The sequence below is a fragment of the Scardinius erythrophthalmus genome (genome assembly GCF_964197995.2).
Source record: "Scardinius erythrophthalmus genome assembly, chromosome: 2".
Classification (NCBI taxonomy): Eukaryota; Metazoa; Chordata; class Actinopteri; order Cypriniformes; family Leuciscidae; genus Scardinius; species Scardinius erythrophthalmus.
Window position 1 is genome coordinate 27,470,207 of NC_138222.1, and position 27,340 is coordinate 27,497,546.

At 37.3% G+C, this 27,340-nt stretch overlaps 2 protein-coding genes across 9 annotated transcripts in view; both read right to left on the reverse strand.

Annotated features, from left to right (window-relative positions):
* The window catches only part of hdac8 (histone deacetylase 8), a 42,481-nt gene extending 35,029 nt beyond the window's left edge, over positions 1–7,452 (reverse strand). For 4 of the 7 annotated variants that reach the window (XR_014029111.1, XR_014029112.1, XM_081351598.1 and 1 more), the window contains exons 1-7: positions 7,226–7,446; positions 6,843–6,895; positions 6,610–6,740; positions 3,395–3,536; positions 3,025–3,137; positions 1,832–1,909; positions 27–135 (exon numbers count right to left, since the gene is read on the reverse strand). Coding sequence is in view for 4 of the 7 variants with exons in the window: in XM_081351598.1 (XP_081207724.1) it covers positions 27–135; positions 1,832–1,909; positions 3,025–3,137; positions 3,395–3,536; positions 6,610–6,740; positions 6,843–6,895; positions 7,226–7,339 (740 nt within the window). In the remaining 3 variants the exon portion in view is untranslated. Of the gene's footprint in view, positions 1–26; positions 136–1,831; positions 1,910–3,024; positions 3,138–3,394; positions 3,537–6,609; positions 6,741–6,842; positions 6,896–7,012 lie in introns of all 7 variants that reach the window. The other 3 variants (XR_014029110.1, XM_081351597.1, XM_081351599.1) reach the window with 2 other exon arrangements.
* A 110-nt stretch (positions 7,453–7,562) lies between these two features.
* On the reverse strand, positions 7,563–25,762 carry phka1a (phosphorylase kinase, alpha 1a (muscle)). Of its 2 annotated transcripts, XM_081393607.1 has the most exons (34): positions 25,382–25,762; positions 25,078–25,213; positions 23,783–23,941; positions 23,275–23,322; positions 22,581–22,749; positions 21,124–21,206; positions 20,947–21,027; positions 20,221–20,319; positions 19,953–20,099; positions 19,801–19,854; positions 18,118–18,240; positions 17,040–17,135; positions 16,785–16,892; positions 15,871–15,949; positions 15,650–15,784; positions 15,390–15,499; positions 15,014–15,158; positions 14,832–14,910; positions 14,572–14,735; positions 13,425–13,589; positions 12,637–12,725; positions 12,406–12,551; positions 12,149–12,302; positions 11,909–11,988; positions 11,742–11,820; positions 10,830–10,959; positions 10,611–10,712; positions 10,365–10,480; positions 10,204–10,242; positions 9,808–9,861; positions 9,306–9,467; positions 8,933–8,986; positions 8,635–8,835; positions 7,594–8,525 (listed from the first exon to the last, which is right to left on the reverse strand). In XM_081393607.1, the coding sequence occupies exons 2-34, from the start codon at positions 25,153–25,155 to the stop codon at positions 8,352–8,354; spliced, it is 3,702 nt and encodes a 1,233-aa protein (XP_081249733.1). In that variant the 5' UTR covers positions 25,156–25,213; positions 25,382–25,762; the 3' UTR covers positions 7,594–8,351. The 2 variants fall into 2 exon arrangements, with proteins under 2 accessions (XP_081249734.1, XP_081249733.1); XM_081393608.1 differs by lacking the exon at positions 10,204–10,242 and having other exon boundaries at positions 7,563–8,525; positions 25,382–25,672.
* Between the last annotated feature and the right edge of the window lie 1,578 nt (positions 25,763–27,340).

Genomic DNA, 27,340 nt, shown 5'->3' on the forward strand with positions numbered 1-27,340 from the left:
TGGCTGGTTAATGGATCTTTACAGACCTGGTGAAGGTCTGGCAGTACCGATCATCACGTATGCCATCCTCAAAGGGGACGTTAACAGCGTACCAGCGTCCTTTACCCAGCCCAGTGTCAGTCACATCACCCGTGCCTTTGAAACAAATAATAATGATAGCCCTAAAGCTGGTCTCTTTGGTCATTCATATCACTGACAAAACTGATATCTGAGTCAGTATGAATAATCTACATCACGCTTTAATTGGCATTGACCATTCAAAAATTTGGGATCAGTAAGAGATATATATATATATATATATATATATATATATATATATATATATATATATATATATATATATATATATATATAATATTTTTATTTATTTAAACAATTTAATGCATTTATTTATTTATTTTTACTCAATTGTGTTAGGATTCAGGAATGACATTTGTAATGTTACAAAAAAAATCTACAAATAAATGCGGTTTTATTGAACTTTATATTTTAAAAAAATTATGGAAAAAAATGCCATCAATCTTTGCCATCACAAGAATATATTACATTTTAAAATATATTAAAATAAACAAGTTATTTTAAATGTTAATTGTAATATTTCGCAATATTACTGTTTTTACTGTATTTTTGCAGCCTTGGTGAGCATAAACTTTTACTTACATAAACTACCCCAAACTTTTACTTTGTACTTTCAGATCAAGCTGTTGCAAGGATATTACATACTCAAAGACAAATTCTGTTTTGCTTCTTGCTTAATTGACTTAACTAGAATTCTTGAACACTTTGTCACAAGGTAATTTCATGGTGTGCAGTTCATTGAAGTTTGCAAAGCATACGTTTGCTTAATCCAATTGTGTTGGGACTGCATGAACATATTTCACTGCTATTACCATACCATTGCTGGAACTGTGCAGGGGATTTCCAGTTCCCAGCATGCTATGCATAGAACTGAACTGAGAGAGACACTGTTGAAATTAAGTGTTATTTTATGTTTTTTTGATGATGAAAAATTGGGAGGAGCTTAATGTAGTTATGTTTAGGGTTGGATTTTCGGGGGTTGCCAGAACTTGCCACTGCGGTGAAGAGCGGAGCATCTGCTAAGCGTTAATGTATATGAATAATGTATGACGTGTATGACTCAGCTTTACTTAAAGAGCAATTACTGTGCAAATGCAAGTGCAGGGATCAGTCTCTTCCTCCTTGCTTTAGTAGAATGTAAAAAAAAAAAAAAAAAAAAGTATGTGCACTATTGCTAGCTAGTTAAAGAGATTCAGTAAAACGAATTGAGTGATTCAAACGACTGAATTGAGTAAAATGAAATAAAATTAACTCAAAACAACCTAATTTTGACAGTTAATTTTATTGCGTTTTACTCAATTCAATCAGATTTCTACTACAAGTATCTGGAGCAGAATTTATAATTTAATTTAATGTTAAGAAAATCTATTTCAAGTGTGTCCATATATGAATTAATGTTTTGAATGTGTCATATTTGTAAAGATAAACTGGCAACTGTGTGGCAAAAACAAGCCAATAATAAATCAGGTACATAATAATTCGGTTATCTTGTAATAATTAAATATCTTGTCTTCATATAGAGCATTTGCTCAGTTACCTTCCCAAGTGCTATTGTTAAACTAGTGAAGGGGCTCTCAGAGTCTCCAAGAAGCCACAGAGCTCCAGTCTCCATTATCAGCTGGGTAATCAGACTCTGGGCGCTGGAGTGGAGCCTGCAGCTCCAGCTCTGGCATGGCTTGAAACATGACTGTCAATTAAGGGAATTAAAAGACGCGCTGGTCTTCACTGAGGCGTAGAGGCATGCAGAACTAACCTGGGAAGAAGCCAGGAGAGAACTTGTGCAGAGACACTGTCATGACTTTAGAGGTGAAGCTGAAAGCGTCCTCCACACCTGGAGAGGAAACAATGCAGAAGTCCACTTAATGGGAAGGATATTAAATCACGTCCAAGGAAAAGCATACAGGAAGTGCTCTTTTACACTGATGGATTTATGCTCTAATTGAGAAATAAACACAACCGGTAACAGATAAATACAAACAAGGAATATGACCTATCTATACTACTATCTAAACATCTAGGTCGATAAAATAAAGAAAATATAACCTGGTGTAAATTTTTTGGTTCAATTATAACTAGGCTCAATTATATCATATTTTTAGAGACTTATTGAACTTGACACTGTCTTAAAGGGTTAGTTCACCCAAAAATGAAAATTCTGTCAGTAATTAATAATTACTGTCAGTAAAAATTATACTCGTCGCTTGATAAACTTGTGGTTGAGCCACTGTAGTCACTTGGGACTATTTTAACGATGTCTTTACTAACTTTCTGGGATGGCAGATGAAATTAACAAGCAGCCTATGAAGGAGTGAGCCAGCTCTCAGATTTCATCAAAAATATCTTAATTTGTGTTCCGAAGATGAACGAAAGTCTTATGGGGTTGGAACATCATCAATCCTTTCTATATAATTTTGTGTTGTATGTTTTTTCCTGCATTGACTGCAACACATGACTTTGAGCTTTATTAGCAGTTTTGTAAAAATAAAAAAATAAAAATAAAAACATTCTGCCAGACGACCCAATGAGGTTTCTTTTAAAAAGTTAGAAAAAGAGTTTTCAGGACAGTTGTATCACCCTAACCCCACTGTCAAACTCAAAATGATGTTTAATTTAGAAATTTAAAAAATACTCATCGTAGAAATGGCATATTCATCCATTAAAAATTAAAGAAAATCTATGCATTTTTGAAAATACTAATTTCCAATTTCCAAAAAATATGAGTGTTATTATTAAATATGGGAGTTAAAAGAAATGTTGCGGACATTAATTTTTTTTTCACTTTGTTATGTCACTGACCCATCTAACATTCACTCTTGGTATTAATGTGGATTTGGACGTCAGATATAAATTTAAAGCCAATTTGTGAATTATTTGTGGAAAAGAAGGATGTTAAATGCTATTAACGACAACAGGTTGTTATGGTTATTGTTATGGAAGTGTTATTACCATCGCCATGGTGAAGGTCCACATCCACATAGAGAACCCTCTCATACTTCTCCCGCAGTTTGAGGATTCCAAGAACAGCGTCATTCACATAACAGAACCCAGATGCCTCATCCCTTACATAACAACACATATTCAATCAGATGCTCCAGTGACCCGCTGAACAATGTCCTACACAAATAAACATTCATCTATAATAAACATATTTTACAAAAACTAAACACTAAGCTCGTTTAAAAAGCTTCTGCAAACAAACTGTGACATAAAAATTTGAACTTGGTTTAAACATGCTAAATATGACACTGGCATCTCAATGATTGATGTGGAGGTGAAACACAAGAGGGTGGGCACAAGGCCTGTTGTGCTGTATTACTTCTTGGCGTGATGCCACCCTCCGGCCCAGTTGATGGCCACATCACACTTTCCATCCAGCAGATTCTGGGCAGCAGTCAGAGTGGCTCCTCCAACGGAGGCCGCGTAATCAAAAATACCTTCCACCACCGGACAGTCATAACCTTAAAAAAAAAAAAGCGTCAAGAGGGGGGTTTGACAACACAGAGAGACAATGGGATGGGGTGTAGAGAGGAAACTGAGAGGAAAGATAGTCTGTCACAGAATGGGAGGGTGAGACAGAACAATAAACACTGAGCTACATTAAAATAGATCCTTTGGCAAGAGCTTTGTTTCCCCCTCAAAAACAACAACACTATTCTCTATCCCTGGAGATTAGTATGAAGTGTCAGTTTGTCAGGCATTTAAATTACACATGGCTGTGATCCAGTGCAAAAATTAAACACTGATTATAATAGCTGGAAAGTCTGAGAAAGATTCAAGTATAATACTGCCCACTGCTGTAAGCAAGAGTGCATTGCATGCACTAGCACAAGGGACACCATTGGCTTGGTTGACTATTCCGGAAACCCACTTCTAATTCAGAGGGGTTTAAACTGGGTTCTGGGAACCCCCAGGGAAACAGAGGGGGTGTTAGGTGGTCTGCGAAAAATTTGAGGGATAATAAAAAAAAAAAAGTTAACTATGTTAATAAGAAAACAAAACGGAATTTAATTTTATAAGATAAATCTTCAGCGAGCAAAAAAAACAAAACAAAAACAAATTCCGGTTATGGCAGTTCTTGATTCTGAGACTTTCCCTGGCATGTTTGTATGTGTGTGTATATATATATATATATATATATATATATATATATATATATATATATATATATATATATACATGTATACATATATATATACATACAGTGAGGAAAATAAGTATTTGAACACCCTGCTATTTTGCAAGTTCTCCCACTTGGAAATCATGGAGGGGTCTAAAATTGTCATCGTAGGTGCATGTCCACTGTGAGAGACATAATCTAAAAAGAAAAATCCAGAAATCACAATATATGATTTTTTAACTATTTATTTGTATGATACAGCTGCAAATAAGTATTTGAACACCTGTCTATCAGCTAGAATTCTGACCCTCAAAGACCTGTTAGTCTGCCTTTAAAATGTCCACCTCCACTCCATTTATTATCCTAAATTAGATGCACCTGTTTGAGGTCGTAAGCTGCATAAAGACACCTGTCCACCCCATACAATCAGTAAGAATCCAACTACTAACATGGCCAAGACCAAAGAGCTGTCCAAAGACACTGGAGACAAAATTGTACACCTCCACAAGGCTGGAAAGGGCTACGGGGAAATTGCCAAGCAGCTTGGTGAAAAAAGGTCCACTGTTGGAGCAATCATTAGAAAATGGAAGAAGCTAAACATGACTGTCAATCTCCCTCGGACCGGGGCTCCATGCAGGATCTCACCTCGTGGGGTCTCAATGATCCTAAGAAAGGTGAGAAATCAGCCCAGAACTACACGGGAGGAGCTGGTCAATGACCTGAAAAGAGCTGGGACCACCGTTTCCAAGGTTACTGTTGGTAATACACTAAGACGTCATGGTTTGAAATCATGCATGGCACGGAAGGTTCCCCTGCTTAAACATGTCAAGGCCCGTCTTAAGTTTGCCAATGACCATTTGGATGATCCAGAGGAATCATGGGAGAAAGTCATGTGGTCAGATGAGACCAAAATAGAACTTTTTGGTCATAATTCCACTGAACGTGTTTAGAGGAAGAAGAATGATGAGTACCATCCCAAGAACACCATCCCTACTGTGAAGCATGGGGGTGGTAGCATCATGCTTTGGGGGTGTTTTTCTGCACATGGGACAGGGCGACTGCACTGTATTAAGGAGAGAATGACCGGGGCCATGTATTGCGAGATTTTGGGGAACAACCTCCTTCCCTCAGTTAGAGCATTGAAGATGGGTCGATGCTGGGTCTTCCAACATCACAATGACCCGAAGCACACAGCCAGGATAACCAAGGAGTGGCTCTGTAAGAAGCATATCAAGGTTCTGGCGTGGTCTAGCCAGTCTTCAGACCTAAACCCAATAGAGAATCTTTGGAGGGAGCTCAAACTCCGAGTTTCTCAGCGACAGCCCAGAAACCTGACTGATCTAGAGAAGATCTGTGTGGAGGAGGGGGCCAAAATCCCTCCTGCAGTGTGTGCAAACCTGGTGAAAAACTACAGGAAACGTTTGACCTCTGTAATTGCAAACAAAGGCTACTGTACCAAATATTAACATTGATTTTCTCAGGTGTTCAAATACTTATTTGCAGCTGTATCATACAAATAAATAGTTAAAAAATCATACATTGTGATTTCGGGATTTTTTTTTTTTTTAGATTATGTCTCTCACAGTGGATATGCACCTACGATGACAATTTCAGACCCCTCCATGATTTCTAAGTGGGAGAACTTGCAAAATAGCAGGGTGTTCAAATACTTATTTTCCTCACTGTATGTATGTATGTATGTATGTGTGTATATATATATATATACACATACTATAGATATATATACTGTATATACCAATATACTAATCATATATATATATATATATATATATATTAAGTTATTTTACAATTAATTTGTCATCTTGCAGCGCACATGGAAGTTTGCTGAGGTTTAATAATTTGAATTGAACTGAAAATATCGCATCAGGTTTATAAACATTAAAATGGGTAGAAAAAATATACAGTCAATTTAAATTTTATTACTGCTGAGGAAATATTTTCCAGATAATATTTTAAATATAAAATCCAATTATTTAACTTTGCAAAAAACATGTTGTACTTATATCATCACATTATTATTTTTTATCACATAGTATAATAATATAATTGTCTTTTCACATGAAAATATACAGCTGCTTTTATATTTTAGGAATGGGTTTATCATATTTTGGAGTCCTTGGATTCAAAAAGTTTGAAAACTTTACAAAAAACAAATAGTTTATGAAAATCGGTTTATGAAGATGAAGCCAAAAGCTGTGCAAATGCCAAGCGAGGCCAATCTGCCCGCGCCTGATCTCAATAATGCTCTTGTGGGACTGGAGCAAATTCCTACAGCCAACATCTGGTGAAATGTCTTCAGAGTAAAAGCAGCTGGAAACATTGAAAGGAGTCCATATTGATTAAAAAAATGATGCCTGATTATCTGAATTCAGGTCTATTAAAACAAGTCTCACCCAGTCCAAAGTCAACAGACTGAGGGTCATCATTGTCCCCGTCCTGGCTGATCTTGTGCAGGTGCTGCAAGTAAGAGTCTGTGTGAAACACGGCCATCTCCTCTATTGAAGCCGCATGTGGCTTTACCACCCTAAAACCCACACAAAACAGTTTCAACAACATAAACATCAGTTAACATTATTTACGTATTTAAAAAAAATACATATTTAAATGAAAATGATGAAAACTGCACCTCATGTATTTCAATAAGCCATACGCCTCAATCAGTGAATGCACCATACTCGCCTGTGAGAGAAAGAAAGTAACGTTAGTAAAGAAATTCAGGAATGTGTCTAGTTATATATTCCATATATAACACTAATTGATTGACAAATTAATGTAAGCTACTACTATAGTATTTACATGATATTCCAAAGTTCTTCAAAGAATACCATGGTAATATACCACGGAAGATGTCCAAAACATGGTACTTTTTCGTTAGTTCACAGTCAATCGCGATTCCATTTGAATTATTTATGTCTCTATATGTAATGCGGTGAAGTATGAAGCATCAATCTGGCCGAGGACAGATGTGTGTGTGGTGTTTGGGAGTGTGAGAAGTGCAGCTCATCTCACCCGGTTTGGCACTTTAGACAGAGAGTCACATGTCTGGATGTATTCCGGACTGTAAACATACACCACACTGCGATTTCTGCTTTTATCATTATTACTCTCGCTTTTATCACTCATTTAAAATCAAACTATTAAAATCAAAGCTCCTCATAAATCGACACAGAGCCTTGTTTCGGTGAGCTGAGGCTGTTCTGACAATGAACGTTACAACAATAATCGTTCGTTATTTCAAAATAAAAGTCCGGATTTGTTCTTATCAAGATACTGTAATGTTTGTCAAGATAACGTGCTGTTTTTGGAGTTATTTCTAATAGGAAACAGTAAAAACGGACAAATATCTGGATAATTCAATAAATCATTTTTTTTTATTTAAATATCATTTTTATTCAGTTGTAATGTATTATATTAAGCAAAATAAATAAAAGTTACTATCCCATTATGGCTTCTATATAACCAAACATCTACTATTGACTTGTAAAATAGCAGTAAAGACCACAAATGCTAAGCCTAAAACACATCTATACACAAGTCACGCCTCTCCATTAGTTGTGGATTGTAATTTGTAAACACACAACTCATCATATTTTATCCAGTACCTTTATTTATATGCTGGAAAATAACCAAAAAGTACAAAATTGAGTTTCATGCTTAATAGACCTAAGTCAGGATAGACGTCCATATTAAATTTTACATGGATGAAAATGAGGCTGCAAGAGATACACCTATAGTCTTTACAATGACATGCACTATAAACATACTAGATCACATGTGATTTTCAAAAAACACTACTTGTTTTACTTTCATCAGTTGAATAATCTGCATTTTGTTCAATACACACTGAACACACTGTCCTCACTGGCTAATTTAAATTCCTGTCACAAATTAAATATGGCTCTACCCACACTATAAGGTCTATGGAGAACCTATTAAAGGACTACTGAGTGACAAGACAACACCATCAAACTGAACTTCCAAAGCGTGTGGTCAACAAGTTTATTCAGTCTTGTTCAAAACGGTCACATATTTTGCTTTGATCATCCACCTCACACAAATAACTCAATAACTGCTCTAAAACAGTGGTGTTTTCACTATACAATAAAAAACGATACTATTTAAAAACTTCATGGTATCACTGTACGGTACAGGCGCCGCTAGGCAGAAAGTCCTGGACGTAGGTAGCCACAGCTTTAGTGAGGTAAGTCATGGTGCCATAGCGGCCACTGGGTGCAGTGTCATATAGGAGCCGGCAGATGCCTGTAGAGTGATCCTTTTCTAAAATACTGTCCTCTGCACCTAGATCCTTCTGCAGGACGGAGAGAGAAGAGATTTTTTTAAATATCTGTTGATAATATATTGTTGACAACACATACCATAATATATACCATAATTTTTTTTTAGTTAAATACCCATACCTGGTCCTTGAAGAACATGTCATTGGCGATGTGAACAACCTTCTCTATGTGGATGATGCTGCCAATGCTTTGTATGTCCACATCAGCCAGCATTGTAAGTACCAGGATTCCTTCCACCAGCAGCTGCCTATATTCAGGCTGAGGGACACGGTTCAGCACCCTTTCTACATGTACTGCAAACTTAATCTCACCCGGGGTCATCTGGAGAGAGGGAGAGTGGTGGAGAAGGACATTTGCAGTCAAAGTTACAGAAAGCAATTAACGCAACATGTTAAATGATTTTTAAAAGGGCCCAAACCTCTCTTGTAGTAGAAGATGGGAGCACAAAGCCTTCTATTGAAAGGCCATGACACTGCAGGGAGAAAAAAAAATCATGTATTTCACCATTTTGCATAAAAATATTTTGCTATCCATTATTTTTTACATGAGAGCAGACAAGATCATTTGTAACTTGAATGTACGAGGCTTCCAGCATCATCGGCTTACAGTTATTTTTAGCTGTACAAAACAGCTCATTATGATGCTTGATATTGCAATATTATTTTAAAGCATTGTCGTAATTATAAACTCATATTTTTACCATTTACAGCACTTGTTATTCTTCTAGGTCTCACATAATCACAGAACTATTTCATATGTTATTAACATAACACTGCTTTAATTCTTCCAACCTTCTGTAGAATCTTCCAGACTTTTTGATAGAAGCCCACAGGAACTCTGTTGAGAGCACCATCAAGCCTTCTTCTGCGCAGCCACTGGCCCTGCCGACTGTCCCGGGACGCACCGACACTCACCGAGCTGTCAAACCCATCAATTGAAGGCATCCGGTACCTCTGCAAGTCACATTTTAGCACAGGTCAACAATTTGACCAATTTCTTGGTTAGTGGTATGGCGTACTGTATTATTCAAGAAATGGTTTCTTCATGACAAATAAAATGAAAATCTACTTCACAAAACTTTGATCTGATGATTAGGAAGGCATGTGACTTCATAATTCTGGTGTTTACAGACACCAAGTTTGACTTGGTTTAATTGACTTAGTTCAATAGAGAGTTTTAGGACTCCTACAGCACATTGAATAATTAAATTATTTTTACACAGACTATTTGCACATTTTGCAACTCTTTGTAGCCTAATCTTACCCTTCAAAAAATGAAGAACTAAGCACTTACCCCTGGCTCCATTGTCCATTCACTTCCTGTGTCGAAGGATTGACCTGATAATGTCTACAAAGGGAAAAGACAGACACGGGGATGGACAGTTTTACAAACTTTCTACATGACAAAACTCTTTTGAGCCTCCTTCCACAATTATGTTCACATTACCCATGGAATTAAACACCATGCCATGCACCTTCAGACCCCGTGAAACCTGTACATTTTCTTTAATGCGATATCCAGATTTAAAATTAGACGTACAGTGGATTTCCTCCCATAACATTAACACACCCCATAACCAAATTGAGCAGATGATGTCACGTTTTCTCTTGACATTTTTGAGTTGTTGAACTTAATTTGAGATTAGACCACATTACATGAGACTGAGTCACGGCTCATTAGACACATCACCTTACTTTGGATCGACCATGACAATCGGTGATCTTCCAGCTGAAAACATTTAAACACTATTAAACATATAGAGACAAGACATAGTAGCTATAGTGTTTTAATTTTTGCTTTTGTAATATCTGGCTTGTATGTTTTTTGGTTCTGGATGTGCAGTCGCCTACCATCTTCATGTCACTCTTTAGTTTGCTGATGCCTGCACGCTCACTCTTGGTGGCACCAACATTGCCGACCTCATGGATGGAGATGACAGGACTGGCGCCGGTCTCAACTGAACGAACTGAACAGAGAACATGCAAGCATTCAGACAACCAAACCAACCAGAGAAATGCAATGCTAAATGTACTGACACGTATATTTGAGATTTTCCAGCTCAAAAGTACAGGAAACTATTTCATGAAGTCACTCACCACTTCTCTGAACACCAAATTCTTTGCCGCTCAGAATGTGGTGGAGAAGATTCTTCAACTCAGAGGGACTCAGTTTCATTAGACTCTCAGTGGCCTCCTCACCTTCAACACACATAATATATATCAAATATTATACAAACATTATTTAAAAAACTATACAAACATCCTCAAATCTCCTAAAATGCACTATGAACACATGATGAATGATAAATGCAGTACCTGAGCAGTTTAGAGATTGGGCCAGCTCAGTTGCCATAACCTGAATGATGAGGCCAATCCTCAGCCGAAACATCTCACTGAACAAACTGGGCTGCGTTCTGATGATCATTGCAAGGTACACTATGATCTCCTAACACATATACAAAAACAAACATATACATTGAAAACAAACCTCAACAAATATTTTATAAGCAAGGCCTGATAGGAATCAGCACACAGAATTTTACTGAAAACATGAATTATGAAATATTTTGGCAAATTTGATAATGCTTTCATCTACTGACATAAGAGTAGTTCTATCATCTCACAATTTATCGTGTTCAAATAGTTTCCCTCCGCAATCAACAGAATAAGTGAAAAGTTCTGTGTGCTCTTGGTTAAAATATTTACATACACTATTGGTTAAAATATTGGGGGATTTGTATTGTTTTTTGTAAGTCTCTTATGCTCACTTAGGCTGCATTTATTTGATCAAAAATAAAGTTTAAATAGTAATATTGTGAAATATTTTTACATTTTAAAATAACTGTTTTATATTTGAACATATTTTAAAATGAAATTTATTCATATGATGGCAAAGCTGAATTTTCAGTGTCATTACTAAAGTAATGTGCAACATGATCCTTCAGAAATCATTCAATTCCTATTATTATCAATGTTGAAAACAATTGATCTGCTTTATATTTTTGTGGAGAACTGATAAAAAAAATTCAGAATTCTTTAATGAATAGAAAGTTCAGAAGAAAACATTGAGAGAAAAAAATATTTTGTAACATTATAAATCTTTAGTGTCACTTTTGATCAATTTAATGCATCCTAGCTGAATAAAAGTATAAATTCCTTAAAAAAACAATCTTACTGACCACAAACTTTTGAACAGTAGTGAAAAATCAACATATGTTTGTGTGTAACCTGTGTGAGGATGGCGATAGTGATGTTGTTCTCGCTGGCTTGATCAATAAGTATGGCAAGTTGGTCAAGAGGCAAAGGCCTGCAGAGAAACATCCAGATTACACACACAATCTACCAATATTGTGCAGCGTTTTAGTGTCATCTGAGCTGGGAATATGAAAACTCACGCAGTGATAGTCTTCTCTCTGGGCTCTGGCGGTAAACCAACTGTCAAGTGTTTCTGATGGGCCAGCAAATCTGAGCAGGCCTACAAACATGACCATCAAGCAAAATACAGAACAATTCATGAAGTACATTCTGTACAATAATCTTATCCTGTGAAGTAAGAGTGCCGATCTAACAGAAAGAGTTGTGAGAAATGCTAATAGCCGGTATTATAGTTCCTTTTACCACAAGCTTGTATTTACCCAGTCCAGTTCCTCCACTTTCTTGCGGAGCATGCCTGAAATCATTCGGATGAGATCCCAGCAGCGTAGTTCTCCTGCCTTCTCATAGAGCTCCACCAGCAAACTCTTAACAGTGGTGCCGTTCCCATGCAGCTGAGTATCCCAATCCATTCCCCTGTGAGAAAACACACAACACATTAGATTTAATACCAAATAAAAACAACTCTATAGAGGTGTCCACACTCATAACTCTGATTCAAATGTGGCAAGGGACTTACTTGTCTTTGAAAAGGATGAAGAGGATGTCTGCCTGATCATGAAGGCTCTCTGTGTCTTTAAGCACTTGGACTAGACCACTGTAGTCAATGCCGCCACAAGTGTCCCGAGGCAGGTTATATTCAGAGGACATGGGCACATCTGGACTCTACAGAGTTCAATTAAACATATTAAAGAGTTTTCTGTCATCTCAGTATTTTTAAAAGATCCTTTGTGTGTCTGCATATACACACATGACTGGTCCGTGGTCCCGGGAAATCTTTTAGATTAAGCGCAGGCTGAGGGGAGCGGAAAAGCTTATTGGGCAGATACATGTGCACATCTGAAAAACAGACAAGGAACAAAAAAAGACAAGGCAAACCTGAATAGAAATGTAGACAGGCAAATGGTGTACTCTTTGCCTTGTTAGAATGCCTGATTGATTTGGATTTTTTTCTTTTTCCTTCAGTATGCCTCAATTGTTGCTTGTTCACTCAAAAATTACAATTCTGTCATCATTTAATCGCCCTCATGTCATTACAAACCTGTATGACATTCTTTCTTCTGTGGAAAGTAAAGGACAATATTTTGAGAAACGTATGGACAGTGTTTTTATGTCCATACAGTGGAAGTCAATGGTCACCAAAAAATAAAAGAATATCTTCTTTTGCTGACATGTTTGGAACGACATGAGGGCGAGTATACAATGATAGAATTTATATTTTTAGATGAACAATCCCTTTAAATGTAAAAAAGGATCAGGCTCTTGAAGCACTTTATGTGGCAGCCTGGCCAGGTGAAACTACACACCTTTAAGCTTTTAAATGCTTTTAATTCCATTCATGCATTCTGCCCTTTATTTCCACTGCATCTTGCCTTGTTGCCTTTGCTATTTTTTTTTACTGCTGCAATGATTCTATTAGCAGTATTAGACCCAACTAAAAAAAATTGAGATTCATTGCTGACTATTTGCCATATCGGTTGGTTGTTGCATCCCTAAAAATTACCCTTCAACGTGTAAGAGTTCATTAGTTCAGCTCACTGTGGATTTGGAGCTCCTTGGCTTTGTTCATCAGAGACACCATCTCACGTGTCTTAGTGGCTACAGCCTTGAAGCGACTCAGTCCTTTTGCCTCTCCCTCGACTCTCCGCTGAGGCACCGCTGCAGTTAACAGCTGGTCCAGGTATTGTGCTAGATCATCTGTATCTGAGAAAAAGGGTTAGAAAAGTCAGGATAAGAAAGAAAGAGATGAGAGAAAGAGAGGTTGTTTGGTTGGAGGTGGCGATGAGCAGCAAGATGCTCAAGTAAAACAGTTTGCAATGCACCAAAACAGAACTGATTGTGTGACATTACAGCCTGCAGTTTAAAGGTGATGATACACGTGGCAACTTTTTGAGCAATGTTGCTGGGCAATTTTGCCGTCAACTGGAAACCAGGTGAGACAGAGCCCACGACCGATCTAAAATATCCAGATAGAAATTTGTAGCCCATTCTCAATGGGAAAGTGCCCAAGGAACATTGCTCAAAAAAGTTGTCCCATGTATCATCACCTTAAGGGTAAATGCATTCCTTGGAGAATCATTCAAGCTTGATAATGCAGATTATTTGTTTTTTTTTAAATTAATCAATAATCCGTTTAATTTCTTGCAGGAATTTGAAAAAAAATTAAAATCACAAGAAAGTAATATAAACAATGCAAGAAACAACATGATGCGTTTTTCACACTGCAAGTGCTCACTGCAAATGATCAACATAAAAATAACACATTTTGCAATGATGGTAGAGAAAAAAGGCTAAGATGCCAAAATAAACCAGAAGAGTTGAAGGTCAGAGATGTTTAAATGTTTTGTCCAGCAAATTCCACATTATAAAAACTGTATAAAAACTTAAAATCCATTACACAAACTCTTCCAAAAGATCAGACACAAAACATCAAAATAAATAAAATGTGGGAACATTTATGCTAAAATGTAGCCTAGGCATAAAATCAATGGAAAATGATGGAAAATGATTCAAAAATAACTAATGCATTAGAAAACAAAGAAAGAGAGAGTTTACTAATGTGAGATTTAAATCACAACCCTACATCAAGGAATTCAACTCACATTACCCACATCAGTATCTGACCATTTCAAAAGTCATTGTCAAACAAAATCTCTTTGCCAGAATATTCTTTCTTTCCCCTTACCATCACTGAAGTTCAGGTCATGCACAGCACCACTAAAGTAGCTGTCCTCAACATCATCATCTTCATCCCAGCTCCTACTGGAGCGTGTCTTACCACAATCGAGGAAGCTCAGATGAGCACAACAAGACGTGGTCACAAACTCAGATAACTTTCCAGTCTGGATCCTAGCAAAATTGAGAGCAGCAAGCAGGTGAGCGGAGACTGCCCTTGAATGTGTATAGTTGATGACATGATATTTATTTAAATCCTCATTATCTGACCTTGCCCCTCCAAAGTAGCCATCCTGAAGCTTCTTAAGCGTGGCCAGCACAGCAGGTTCCAAGTCTGTGTGGTCATGGTCTAAGAAGTTACACACAAAAAATTAGGAAAAACCTACACACTTCAAATTTAATATTGTTATCCGTTGACCCTACATTTACCAGAGGCACCAGTTTTTACTCACTAAGCATGGTCTGGGAAACAGGAAAGGTGACGGTAGGACGACCAGTCATCCTCCAGCGAGAAGACAAGTAAGACAGGTCAGTGCGCAACATTTCCACGATCATCTTGTTGTCCAGGGCCAGATAGAACTGCTGATGATCTATGAACTACAGTACAGCAACGTGACAAACCCAGAGACATGAAGTAATGTGAAATCATGTGAAAAGAAAGAGAAAAGACAAAAAACATTTGGCCTTTAGGGTATATTTTAAAAGCTTTATGTGGGTCATTTCTGCCTCACCAACTTATTTTTATTTAACTTCTGCTGGGTGATAAGCAGTGGCTCTCTAAGTCAACATAAGGCTCAAACATGCCTAGTTCAGCACATTATGATGAACCTGAGGTGTGAAGCTAAAGATGGTGTTGCGGATGATGTAAAGCTTGGAAGTTCCCAACACGCCAATCCTACGGTAAGGTCTGCCGGTCAGCCCCAGTCTCTCATTACGCCCTTGGAGAAAGGCAAACACACACATGCACCATTACATGAAACAAGTATTTGTGTCTACTAAAAATATAATTGACTGTCAAAAGCAATAGCGTGTTTTTGTATTTCTTAATACTAGTATCAAGTGAGACTTTATGGTGTACCACTTCCTACCTAGTCTGGCATAAATGTGGCTGAGAACCCGAGATGGCTGCACTCTGATAGGGTGAATGTCTGCCACTGTCTCCACATCAATCCCATTCTTCTGCAGGAGTGCCTTAATATCTTCATTCTCAGCAAGGACGGACACTTATCAGAACAAAATGCAAACATCAAGATGAATTTTAACCATGCAATGCATCACATGTGCTATTGGTAATTTTTTTGAAAAATACCTTGTACAACAACATCCGGTTTAGGGATGGTTGAGAACCTGCGGTTTAAAGGGTCTATCTCTCCAGGAGCCAAAAACCCCTGAAATGGATAGGAAAGGTAGAGGTGTTTCTCATACTTCCCCAAATATAACGGTACGAAAGGCGCGTTAACCAAATATTTTAAGTCATTGACTGATTTTTTTTTTTTTTTAGCAGTGACTGAAAAATATCGGAAGGCCATCCATTTTGACAGATTATACTGAGGGTGATCTACTCTAACTTGCAACTGTAATTCCCACCCCTGTCCAGTTGGTGGCCACTGGTGCAGAAGGAGGGCATGCTGCAAATAAATAAATCCATAATCTAGTCTATATAGGCTCAACCTTTAAGTTAAAGGCACACTATGCAAGATTTGTACCTTAATATAACAGCTTCGAAATAATTTCGATGGTAAACAAACTTATAGTAGGGCGAATCATCCCGATAGCAAAGCAGGGGGGAGCATAATCATGTCTTCCACATGGCAAAACCAGCAATGCAAGTTTGAGAGGTGGCGCCCCGACAAATCTCGCGAGAATCACGACTTGCTTAACGGCATGACGTCACGTACATCAACAACATATGAAGCAGCCTCTATGGAAGAAACTAGCACGCATTTCAGACGTGAATCACTCTAGGGGTCGCTGTTTGAGAAAAACGGAAATTGCATAGTGTGCCTTTAATTGTAGTTTTTTTCCGTTCACATTTTTAAAAAAATTTTATCAAATGTCTTATCATTAAAATATGAAAATTAAAATGAAGGGTAATTATAGATTAAGATGGAATTTTTACGACCCTGTTCATCAAAATGACAATGAGAAAGTCTAACGCAACTAGTGCTTGGTACAAAGCTTTCAAAGAAGAAGTATGCAAAGACATGACCTATAACCTCTCACCTCAGCCAAAAGGTTGCCCAGGACATAAAGGGACTGGCCCCACTTCAGAGGGCACTTTCCCATTGGGATCCTCTCCACCGTGTGAGGATTAACATACTCTTCATCCACCTGAAATAATGGGAAGAAATTACTGTATGTTATCAAAAGTATAAAAAGCTAATTTCATCTGAATTTAATCTGAGTTGACATGAATCCAGTGAAATCTCACTGATATTCCATTTTTTGTTTTAAAAAATCTATTTAATAGTGCCTTACCTTATCAGGAGGAACACTATAGAGCTCAGGCAGCAGCCGTATACCATCTTTCTGTTTGATCATGATACCTTCCAGAGCTTCTCGATACTCCTGAACCTGGGAGGACAGAAATGAGCAACACAACCTTGAGAACATCTTGTTTGACTTATTTTTAACCTCCAGAAAGTCACTCTTAAGCTTTGCCTTTGCTAAAGTCTTTACAGTAGCTGCCAGAAGCCTCCTGAATTCTCTCCAATCCACTTAAGGCTGAAATAAACTACACAACTTTTACCATCAGATTTTAAAACACTAGGCATCCTACATGTGACTGTAAATGATTACGGAAATGTGCATCATACACTAAATGACTGAGGATCACATACTACCAGACTTTAAAGTCGTTCTGATTACAACACACTTCACAACACAACCTGTGTGTTCTAAAATTGGCTTAAAATATCAAACATGTTTGACACCCTACAACTGGACAGAATCATAGCCTGAAGTTTAAAAAAATGATAAACGTGTATATCCATCACATACTGTACTGTACTATGCAGTCACCTGTGAAATCTTTCAACTCCAACTGCCCAAAATCTGCAGACTGGATCTAACTAGCATTGACTCCTCCAGACTGCAAATTGGGGCAAAAATCTGTGCAAAAGTTATGTAGAGTATTCCAGCCTTTACTAGTATAACTAACTAACTAAATGTAACTTTAACCTTACTGCAACAGTATCTGCACTATGTTTGCAATCACATTAGCATCTGTATTAGCTTTTGCCACTTTGTCTTAGTATTTTGGTGATTTCAGTATCTTTAGCTAAATATTTAGCCAATTGACAATTGAACAACTTATGCAATATATATCATGTAATAGGTTTGATTAGAAAACATCTGAACAAAGTGTACTAAAGAATAGACAAACAATTCAGTAGCACTCAATGCTTTGTGTGCTAATAATATTCTAGCTCTCTTTTGGCTAACTCTGGTAGAAATGTAGGGTAGAAATACCCTTAATTTTGATTATAATCTTTCATACTTCAAGAATGAGAATGATTAAAAAAATAACGAATGTAGTTAAAAATCATCATTTTACCTGCTCTGGACTGTTGATGAAGATGCCATCCAAGATCAGGTAGGTCCAAAAAAGTGGCCACTCGCATTCAATGTTTTCAAAGAGCTTCAGCTCAGCAGATTCATAGTACAGCCTGTTGGGGTCCTATTGGGACAAAAGGTCATGCATTTGAAAAATTATGATCAACTTAGTACATTTAATGCATAATTAGAGATGACAAAAGTTACACAGCTACAGTACATATTTACATTTCTGTAATAATTCTTAATATTCAATGTAATATTTAATGTATTTGCTGCTACATATAAAGTATCTGTACAACCCCATTTCCAGAAAAGTTGGGACATTTTTGTAAAATGGAGTAAAATCATGAATCTGTGATTCCTTAATTCTCTTAAACCTTTATTTAACTGACAAAAGCACAAAGAAAAGATTTCCATTTTTTTCACTGACCAACTTAATTGTATTATGTAAATATATATATAAAAAAAATGATATGGCTGCGACACACTACAAAAGATTTGGGACATGTTTACCACTGTATCACCTTTTTAATCATTTGGGAATTGAAGATACTAAATGCTGCATGCTTAATTTTGCCTGACAGCTGCTCAACAATCCATGATCGTCGTCGTCTCCTTTTCATGATGGTCCATACGTTTTCAATAGGAGCAAGATCTAGACTGCAGGTGTAGAGTGTCAGCGAAATCACTCTGTTGTTGCACGTGCAGAATGAGGCCTGTCATTGTCTTGCCCTAATAACCATGGACTTCCCAGGAGAGATGTCATCTTGATGTCTCTGTATACCAATATATGCCTCCATGTCAGTGGTACCTTCACACACATGCAAGTCACCCATTCCGTTTGCACTGATGCACATCCATACAATGACAGATGTTTGCTTTTGCACCTGTCGCACCTGGACCTGGATAGTCCCTTTCGTCTTTGGAACTGAGAACCCGATGTCTGTTTTTCCCAAAAACAAGCGGAAACATGGACTCATTGGACCACAACACACATTTCCACTGTCTTTTGGACCGTCTGAGATGAGCTCGGGCCCAGAGAACTCAGTGGCATCTCTGCAAAGAATTGACGTATAGGTTTCTCTTTGCATAACAACGATTCAAGTTTCTTTTCTTGATGCAACGGCGGACTGTGTTAAGTGAACGGTTTTTCAAGGTACTCCCGAGCCCATGTGGCTGTATTTAACACAGTAGCATGATGGATTCTCATGCAATGCCATCTGAGGGCTCGAAGGTCACAAAAATTCCTGCCTTGGCCTACTGTCCTGAGATTTCTCAGGATTCCCTGAATCTTTTCACAATATTATGCATGATAGATGGTGAAAGACCAAAATTCGTTGCAATCTTGCATTGTGATATGTGATTTTTGAATTGTTTTTTATAATCTTGTCACCTTTATTTTACCTATGTCTCAACTTTTTTAGAGTGTGTTGCAGCCATCAAAATATTTGTTTAAATATATTTACAAAATACATTTAAGTTGGTCATTGGAAACATTGGTAATCTTTGTACTTTAGTCAGTTAAATAAAGGTTTAAGAGAATTAACTAATCACAGATTCTTGATTTTATTGCATTTGACAAAATGTCCCAACTTTTCTGGAAATGGGGTTGTATAAACAGAAAATTATCCAATAAGATGTAAAGCGTGACCTAATTTGTCTGTGTATTGGATATACTGACCTCTTTAGGAGTTTTGTGGCCATCTCTAAGGAAACGACAGCAGCCATATCTTCCCTACAGACAAGAAATGCAAGTAAAAGGAATAAACCACCCTAGTGTCAGAGACAGACGGCTGTTAAACAAGTTCCTCATGTCGGAGATCAAGTTCTGACCTGGAGCTTGGAGATGATTTCCTCTTTAGTGATATTGACTAACTCCATGTCTTCCACAGCAAAGGCTGGATATGAAATGATGGACAGGAGCCCAGCATCCACCTCTTTAGATGTCGAAGCTCTGGGTAACAAGGAGCTCAGAATGGACTGAGAGAAATATGTGGTAGTAGGAAGATGGTAATCATTTTAATATTTTTTTATTAAGCATGCTGATGCTGAAAAACAATGCATAGGAAAATCTAAAGCCCTGGAATATCTATAACCTCACCTGACAGTGCTGGATATCATCTGCTAAGGCATGAACCACAGAGTCAGGTCCTCCTTTGGCCCCAAATAAATTCAAGTCATCTAGGGCTTCAAGTGCTGCCTGCAGTTACAAAGGGTCCATTCAGGGGCTGTTAAAGTATTTTGTCCTAGCAAGAATCTCAACTCAACAGTCAGAACAAAGCCTATATTTATTCACTGTGAATTGAAATTCAGGGCCACAGACTACAAATTAGGCATAGCCTTCTCTGCCAGAGATTACTCTTATGTTTAGAGTTTAATCATTGAGGTTGCCACAATTTAATTTGTAATACTTATTTTCTAATTTCAAATGGGTACATTGTATCTAATGAGGTTAAGGGCTAGTTCCTTGCCCTTAAAATGGTACTCTGTCTTCTCTGACAGAGAACAACCAGAACCATTCTTCTCTGAGCAAAGTGTTGCAAGAGGAACAAATGGAACTGACACAAGCTTGCAGGGTAAGTTGGGAAGGAACATTAATACCAGAGAGGCCATGTAGAGGTTACACTGGGTTATGTTCATCAGAGACGTTAATAGACAGTGTTCATGAGCACACAGTGTGAACCCCCTCCCCATGCCAGTCTGAGAGTTCTCAGCTGCTCGGAGAAGGACTGACAGCATTATGTGGAAATGAGTGTGCGAGAAAGAGAGAGAGAGACAGACAAAAAGAAGGACAGTTAATTTGTTTATTTTGTTTCATTAGACTCACTTTAGCCATCCCGATTGAGCTGGCATTGAGCTCAGGGATCCCCTGATTGGTTTTGTCTCCTCTCTCCCACATCCCATAGTCCTGAACAGAAATGGGAGAAAATGTCAGTCACAGACACAAAGCGCCTCACAGCTAAAACATATATAAGGCCTAAATGATGAATGCTGAGAGACTTACAGCCACTTTGTAAGCAGCTTCAATGTAAAACATCAGATTTTGGACCACATCCACCTCATCCTGAGTGTACACTATGTGCAGCCCTAAAAGGACATAAGATACAGCAAAGGATATAAGTGGGAGAAGTTAATGCTGGGCTGAAGTAAACTGACAGCAGCCAATCAGATTCTTGGACTACTCTTCTCACACTGCTGTTTTGTCAATGACTAGTTAATCTAGTTAGACACACATGTACTTAAGTCAATGGCCACACAATTACAGCAAAAATCTATTAATTGTTGGTTATTTTTCTTTAATTTTGATTAATAGAATTGAAGGGATAGGTCAGTCAAAAATGACAATTCTGTCATCAATTACTGACCTTCATGTAGTTCCAAACCCATAAAACTTCAGAACTAAAATGAAGATATATTTAATATTCTCTTATCATTTTTGTCCATCCATTGAAAGTCCATGTAACCAAAGTTTTCAAGCTTCAAAAACTTGATAATGTAATCCATATGAATTGAGCAGTTTAATCCTGTGTCTTCTGAAGAGACTCAATTCTTTCATAATATGATGAACAGATTAAATTTAGGCTATAAACACTGATCAATGCACATACATAGAGCACATAAAATATGGTAAATGGAAGCACAAATGTGCTTGTTTAAAAAGACAAAGCAAACCTTGTTGGTTCTTGAACATCAAAGCAAGCACACTGCAACGTGTCTCTTCAGAAAGCGTGAATTAAACCACTCAATTAATATGGATTACTTTTACAATCTTTCAATTAACTTTTGTGTAAGAGTAAAAGTTTTGGTGTAATGAACTTTTTAAATGGAGGGACAGAAATCTCTAAAATTTCAGCAGGGCGTGGCCGAGAGCTGTGGGAACGGAGCGGTTACTCACGGAGGAGCTCTGGGAGGTTAAAGGAGGAGCAACGACAGTGAAGGATGAGAGAGGACCAGGCCTGGACTATTTATGTTGTGTTTTATGTTTTATTAACTGTTATAATTTTACGTCATCTTACCTGAGCATTCGAATGCACGAATATTGTCATAATAACATGAGCCAACAGAAGAGAAAAAGTGATCAGCGTGATTGATATTCAAAATGGTAAGCAAGCGCTGCTTTGTTAACGGTTCATATATCTGCAGTCCTAGTTTCGGTTTCCTTTTTTGAATAACGAAAATAGACTATTGATGCCTGCTGATATAGACGGATATTCACTTCCACGCAAGCGCAGAATGCATGTGGTTGTTGACAGTCGCCTTTAGTCCTTATGGGGTGTTCAAGCGCAGCCTTTTGGCCGAGATGCAGTTGACGAGAGGCGACAACAAAGTCAGCTTTCGTCGCCACTAGTTCTTTGACGTAGGCTTGGTGTGTCCCAGCTTTAAAGGAATAACTGAGTGCCCTAAAGAGTCTCATGTGTCTTATGTCATGTTATGCAAGCTCTAAAGTAAGACCTGGAGTACCTGAGGCAGTCATCTGAGCCAGGAAGAGCAGGTAGACGGAGGTTGCGTCGAGCTGGAGATGCCCCCATTCCCGGTCACCCACCACAGCGGCACAGGTCTGAGTGCTATACTTGGCATGAAGGCTGTCCAAAGTGCTCTTACTGTATTTGAACTTCTCCACTTTGTCCAGCTGTGGGGGGACAAGAGAGAACACTTCAGAGCACTTCAGACAAGTGGTAATTTGTGTTATTATTAATATTGTAAATTAGGTAACACTTTATTTTGATGGTCCCCAAACAGAGATTCTATAAGTAACGTTGCACCTACATGTCAGCTAACTCTCAGTAGAGTATTAGTAGACTGTCTGCTTAATATCTGCTAACACTTTATTTTGGTGTTCCCCAAAAGACATAACTGACTATAAGTTACTTTGCAAGTACATGTCAACTTATTCTACTAATCCCAACCCGAACCCTAACAGTCTACTATAATCAACTAATAATCTAATGAGAGTTAGTAGAAATCTAGGTGCAACTTTACATATAGTCAACAGAATGTCTAAAAGTGACAATCAAAATAATGTGTAGCCGTAGATTATTACAATTTAAATTAACCGTTTTCTTTTATATTATATTTTAACATTTATTCCAATGATTGCAAAGCTGAGTTTTTAGCAGCCATTACTCCAGTCTTCAGTGTTAATGGCTGATGGTACCTGTCGCATGATGCATTGAAGAAGTGCCCTCATTAATTTTACCACACTCTGAAAGAAGAAAAACAGAGATCAGTGCACACAGACTGCCTCCAAAAACAACACTTGGAACAGGCTAAACTGTGACCTTTCGGCTCATCGTTTAATAGCACAGGCAAGAGTAACATGACACTTCTGAGCCCACTGTAAAGAGACAGCTTAGGTACACTGATACATACACACATGGGGCATGAAAAGACAACTGACCTTTCTTTTTTTTTTTTTTGGTTGGTTGGTTGAATATTTTGGTGTGGCATCTAATTTAAGATCATTCGAATGAAGATTATTCAACAGTTGTTACAGTTTACAGATTTTCATCCAGTCGAACATATTGAGTTTGAATAGTTTTGTTGACTATTCTGGGTTCTCTAGCATATATGTCCTCATGAACAAATGTTGTTACTGAACAAATATCTTAAAAGTTGTAATGGATTAATAAAACAAAAACAACATATCCCGTCCCAGGTTGTACCTGCTCAAGCTCGTAAGCTTTAGCCTTGTCTTCGTCGCGGTCTGCATTCTTCCTGTAGGCCAAACTAAGAGCCCAGACGGACAGGATGCTGTAGACATTGTCCCTCACCCAGGCATCAGGCTGCTCTTTGCTTGCTGGTAACAGACCTGTCACTGGGTTCTACAAGTTACCAATAGAGCTAGTTAAAATGATTAATAGCTACATGATAAATCTGCTCTGCCATTGCACACTATCTAATCAAGAAGCAAGAATTACCTTTACCACATACAGCAATACATATGTAAAACTATATATCATGTATACTATTGTTCAATGTTTGGGATCAGTAAGAAAGATATTAAGTAAATTAATACATTTATTCAGAAATTATGCATTAAATCAAATTGACAGTAAAGGCATTTATATAGTTACAAAAAAAGTTCAATCTTTCAATTAATCAAAGAATCCTGAAAAAAAATGTATCACAGTTTCCGCAAGAATGTTAAGCAGCACAACTGTTTTCAACATTGATAATAGTAAGAAAGGTTTCTTGAGCAGCAAATCAGAATATTAGAATGATTTCTGAAGGAACATGTGACACTGAGGACTGGAGTAATGATGCTGAAAATTCAGCTCTGCCATCACTGGAATAAATTACATTATAGAATATATTAAAATAGAAAAAAAGTTATTGTATATAGCAATAATATTGCACAATATTAGCCTACTATTTTTACTGTATTTTTACCAAATAAATGCCGCCTTGGTGAGCCAAAGGACTTTTTTAAAAAACAATAACCATCTTACTGACCCCAATTGTTTTAGGAATTTATTTTAATGGGTATCTTTTCTTTTCTTTATCTTTATGAAGGACGGTATATTATTTGAAACCATATAAATCACATAACGTGTTTTATTTATGTCAAATACTCAATCTGAATTTTGAATTAAATAGTAAATAAATAAGTACACTAGCACAGATAAATAAATAAATTAACATTGGTTACAAAGTAATTGGTCGATTTTGTCACTTTTCAGTGTCTATTTTTGCACCAGACCCTGGTCAAACTCTGGCCCTGAAATACCCTACACATGATGTAATTTTATTATACATTATATTTATACAAGTGTTTGGTTGTTTGTTCTTAACAAAACACTAAAAACACTGAACTGCAATATTTTCCTATAATGTACAGGAATACAGATCCAAGAACTAAGATAGATCCAAAATGTCTACAATAAGAACTTCAATGAATGAAGGCATGGTTAGTGAAAACAAGTTTAGGGAAGCATCAGTGTAGAAATGAAACACTCACTTGATGACGCAGAATAGTCTGATGAACTATCCGCGCGTAGTTGTCAAGTTTAACTCCAGAATTGCTGCGACTCCTCATTTTAGTGCCTAGCAGGTTTGCGAAAAACCTTTATGCTTCAAAAACCGCCAACATCCTCCTGCAATAAACCAATGTGGACGTTAAGAACAGGAGGCGAGCTGAACGAAATGAATTTGAAACCAAGTTGTCAAAGGGCTGCATGTAGGGACGCACGCGCTGCATGACCAAACTACAAAACGTGTTATTCCCGACAAAACTTGCGTAGATTCAGTAAACATAAACAAACCTGATCACGTAAAGGCAAAATCCGGAAGGAAAGTAAATTACTCATGCACACTCGCGAGTTACAGTCAGTTGGGAGGATCCTCCGACTTTTCAAAATAACAGTGAGCTCAACTTATATAATGTATAGAGCGACACACTGAACACGTCTGAAAAAGCTTGAGATCTTGGAGTAAGTGGAGCAAAAACTTTCACCTCAAAAATTGTAGTTACACATCTTGTTACAGCCTACAGAAAATGTCATATTCCTGACGTCATGTTGAACATGAGTTCAAATGCATGCACATGTGAATCTTTGGGGAGGAGGGGTGGGGGTTAAACACACGAAAACAAAGATTTGGCTATATTTTGTTATGTAAAAGAACAAACGAAATTTGATTGCCATATAGGCTATGGAAAGTATAGGCTACAATATAGGCCTATAGGCAACACAAACAGAAATGACAAGCAATAAATTTAACAACTTGCAATTTAAAACTTAACTGGTACGCAATATATTAAGTCTAAGATTCAAGAAATAAAAAGGCAAAGTGAAAGTAAAACACTTGTTGAAACTTTTTCCTTTGTTAATTCGTTTTCCCCTCATAATTTCGTTGGTTTAATTTATTTAGCTTAGGCTATTTTATATATTTTGGGTTAATTAGATTATTTTCTTTGGTGCTATCATGATTCCAACAGTAATACACTTTGTAAATCCTCCGCCTATGTATAATTCTTTGTATATTCAGTGTTGTGTAACATGCGTAAACATTTAGACCTATGTTCAGTTATTTCCTTTTGCCAAAAGCACATTCATAGAGTTTCAAAGAGCAGTATCTAGCTCGTGTCCACTAAGTGGCAGTAGTCACACCCTATCATGTTTCTAGGTCAGATTTCAATCATCATTCAATTTGTTTTTAAAATTTAAATTTGCTTGAAGGAATTATTTGTTTGTTTCCTTACATCTCAACTTATGTCCTCTGAATTTCAAGAAAAATGTTCTGAGTTTTTTTTTTTATGTCTGCTCCGTTCATCATCTCACCTTCCTCCCTCTAAGTTCCAGGCAGTGATTTGTGGCCACATAATTTCCCCCTTGCTTAATTGCTCTATCCCAGTTATCCCATGTTGTTATTTTGATGTGTAGGCTAAATATATTTTTATTTAATAAGTACCTTATTACTGAAAATTAAGGTTTCACTTTATTTTGATGCTCCCTTTAACACATTCTGCTGACTAAGTAACTTTGCACCTACATGTCTACTAACTCTCATTAGAGTGTTAGTAGACTGGTAGGGTTAGGGTTATAATAAGTTGACATGTAGTTGCAAAGTTACTTATAGTCAGTAGAATGTCTGTTAGGGGAGCATCACAATAAAGAGTTAGCAAATATTAAGCAGACAGTCTATTAATAAACAATAAAAGTTAGCTGACATGTAGTTGCAAAGTCACTTATAGTCTACAGAATATTAAAAATGGACCATCAAAATAAAGTCCTATACCAAAAGTAATAATTATGTTGGGACATATAAGATAGTTGGTTTCATGTTTCATTTAAAAAAGTTAATATTTTCATGTGGTATGGGTCATCTAGTGTTTAGCACTTAAAGTACTCTGACAGTCAGGAGGAATGTCAAAGATTACTATAGGTACTTATCTATGATTTTATGAATTCCATATTCTTTGTCACTCAGAAGGCATGCTTAGACTGAGTGTCAGTCTGCTGCACAGCTCTGCCCCCATGTGACTTCATATATTCTCTTGATATATATGTCTGGCAGCAAAAATTGTCAGTGATAAAATGCCAATTTCAAATTGTGATTTGAACATGAGCAACACTGATTTATGCGTCTCTGAACGCTATCTCTATTCGTTGCACATGCTTGGCTAACCTTTTTGAAGTCTAGGTCTGCCATATCAGCCAAATGGCTGCTGTGTGCTGCGTGGGTCCCTGGTCTCAGTTCAGAAACCCTGATCACACCTCTGA

Excerpts from the sequence above, each read along its gene's own strand:
- phka1a (XM_081393607.1), bottom strand. The coding sequence starts at position 25,155 with ATGAGGAGTCGCAGCAATTCTGGAGTTAAACTTGACAACTACGCGCGG. Across the intron at positions 21,207-22,580 it reads GGCTCAGATGACTGCCTCAG|GGCTGCACATAGTGTACACT; the intron begins GTACTCCAGGTC and ends ATGTCCTTTTAG. Across the intron at positions 20,100-20,220 it reads ATGATATCCAGCACTGTCAG|TCCATTCTGAGCTCCTTGTT; the intron begins GTGAGGTTATAG and ends TATTTCTCTCAG.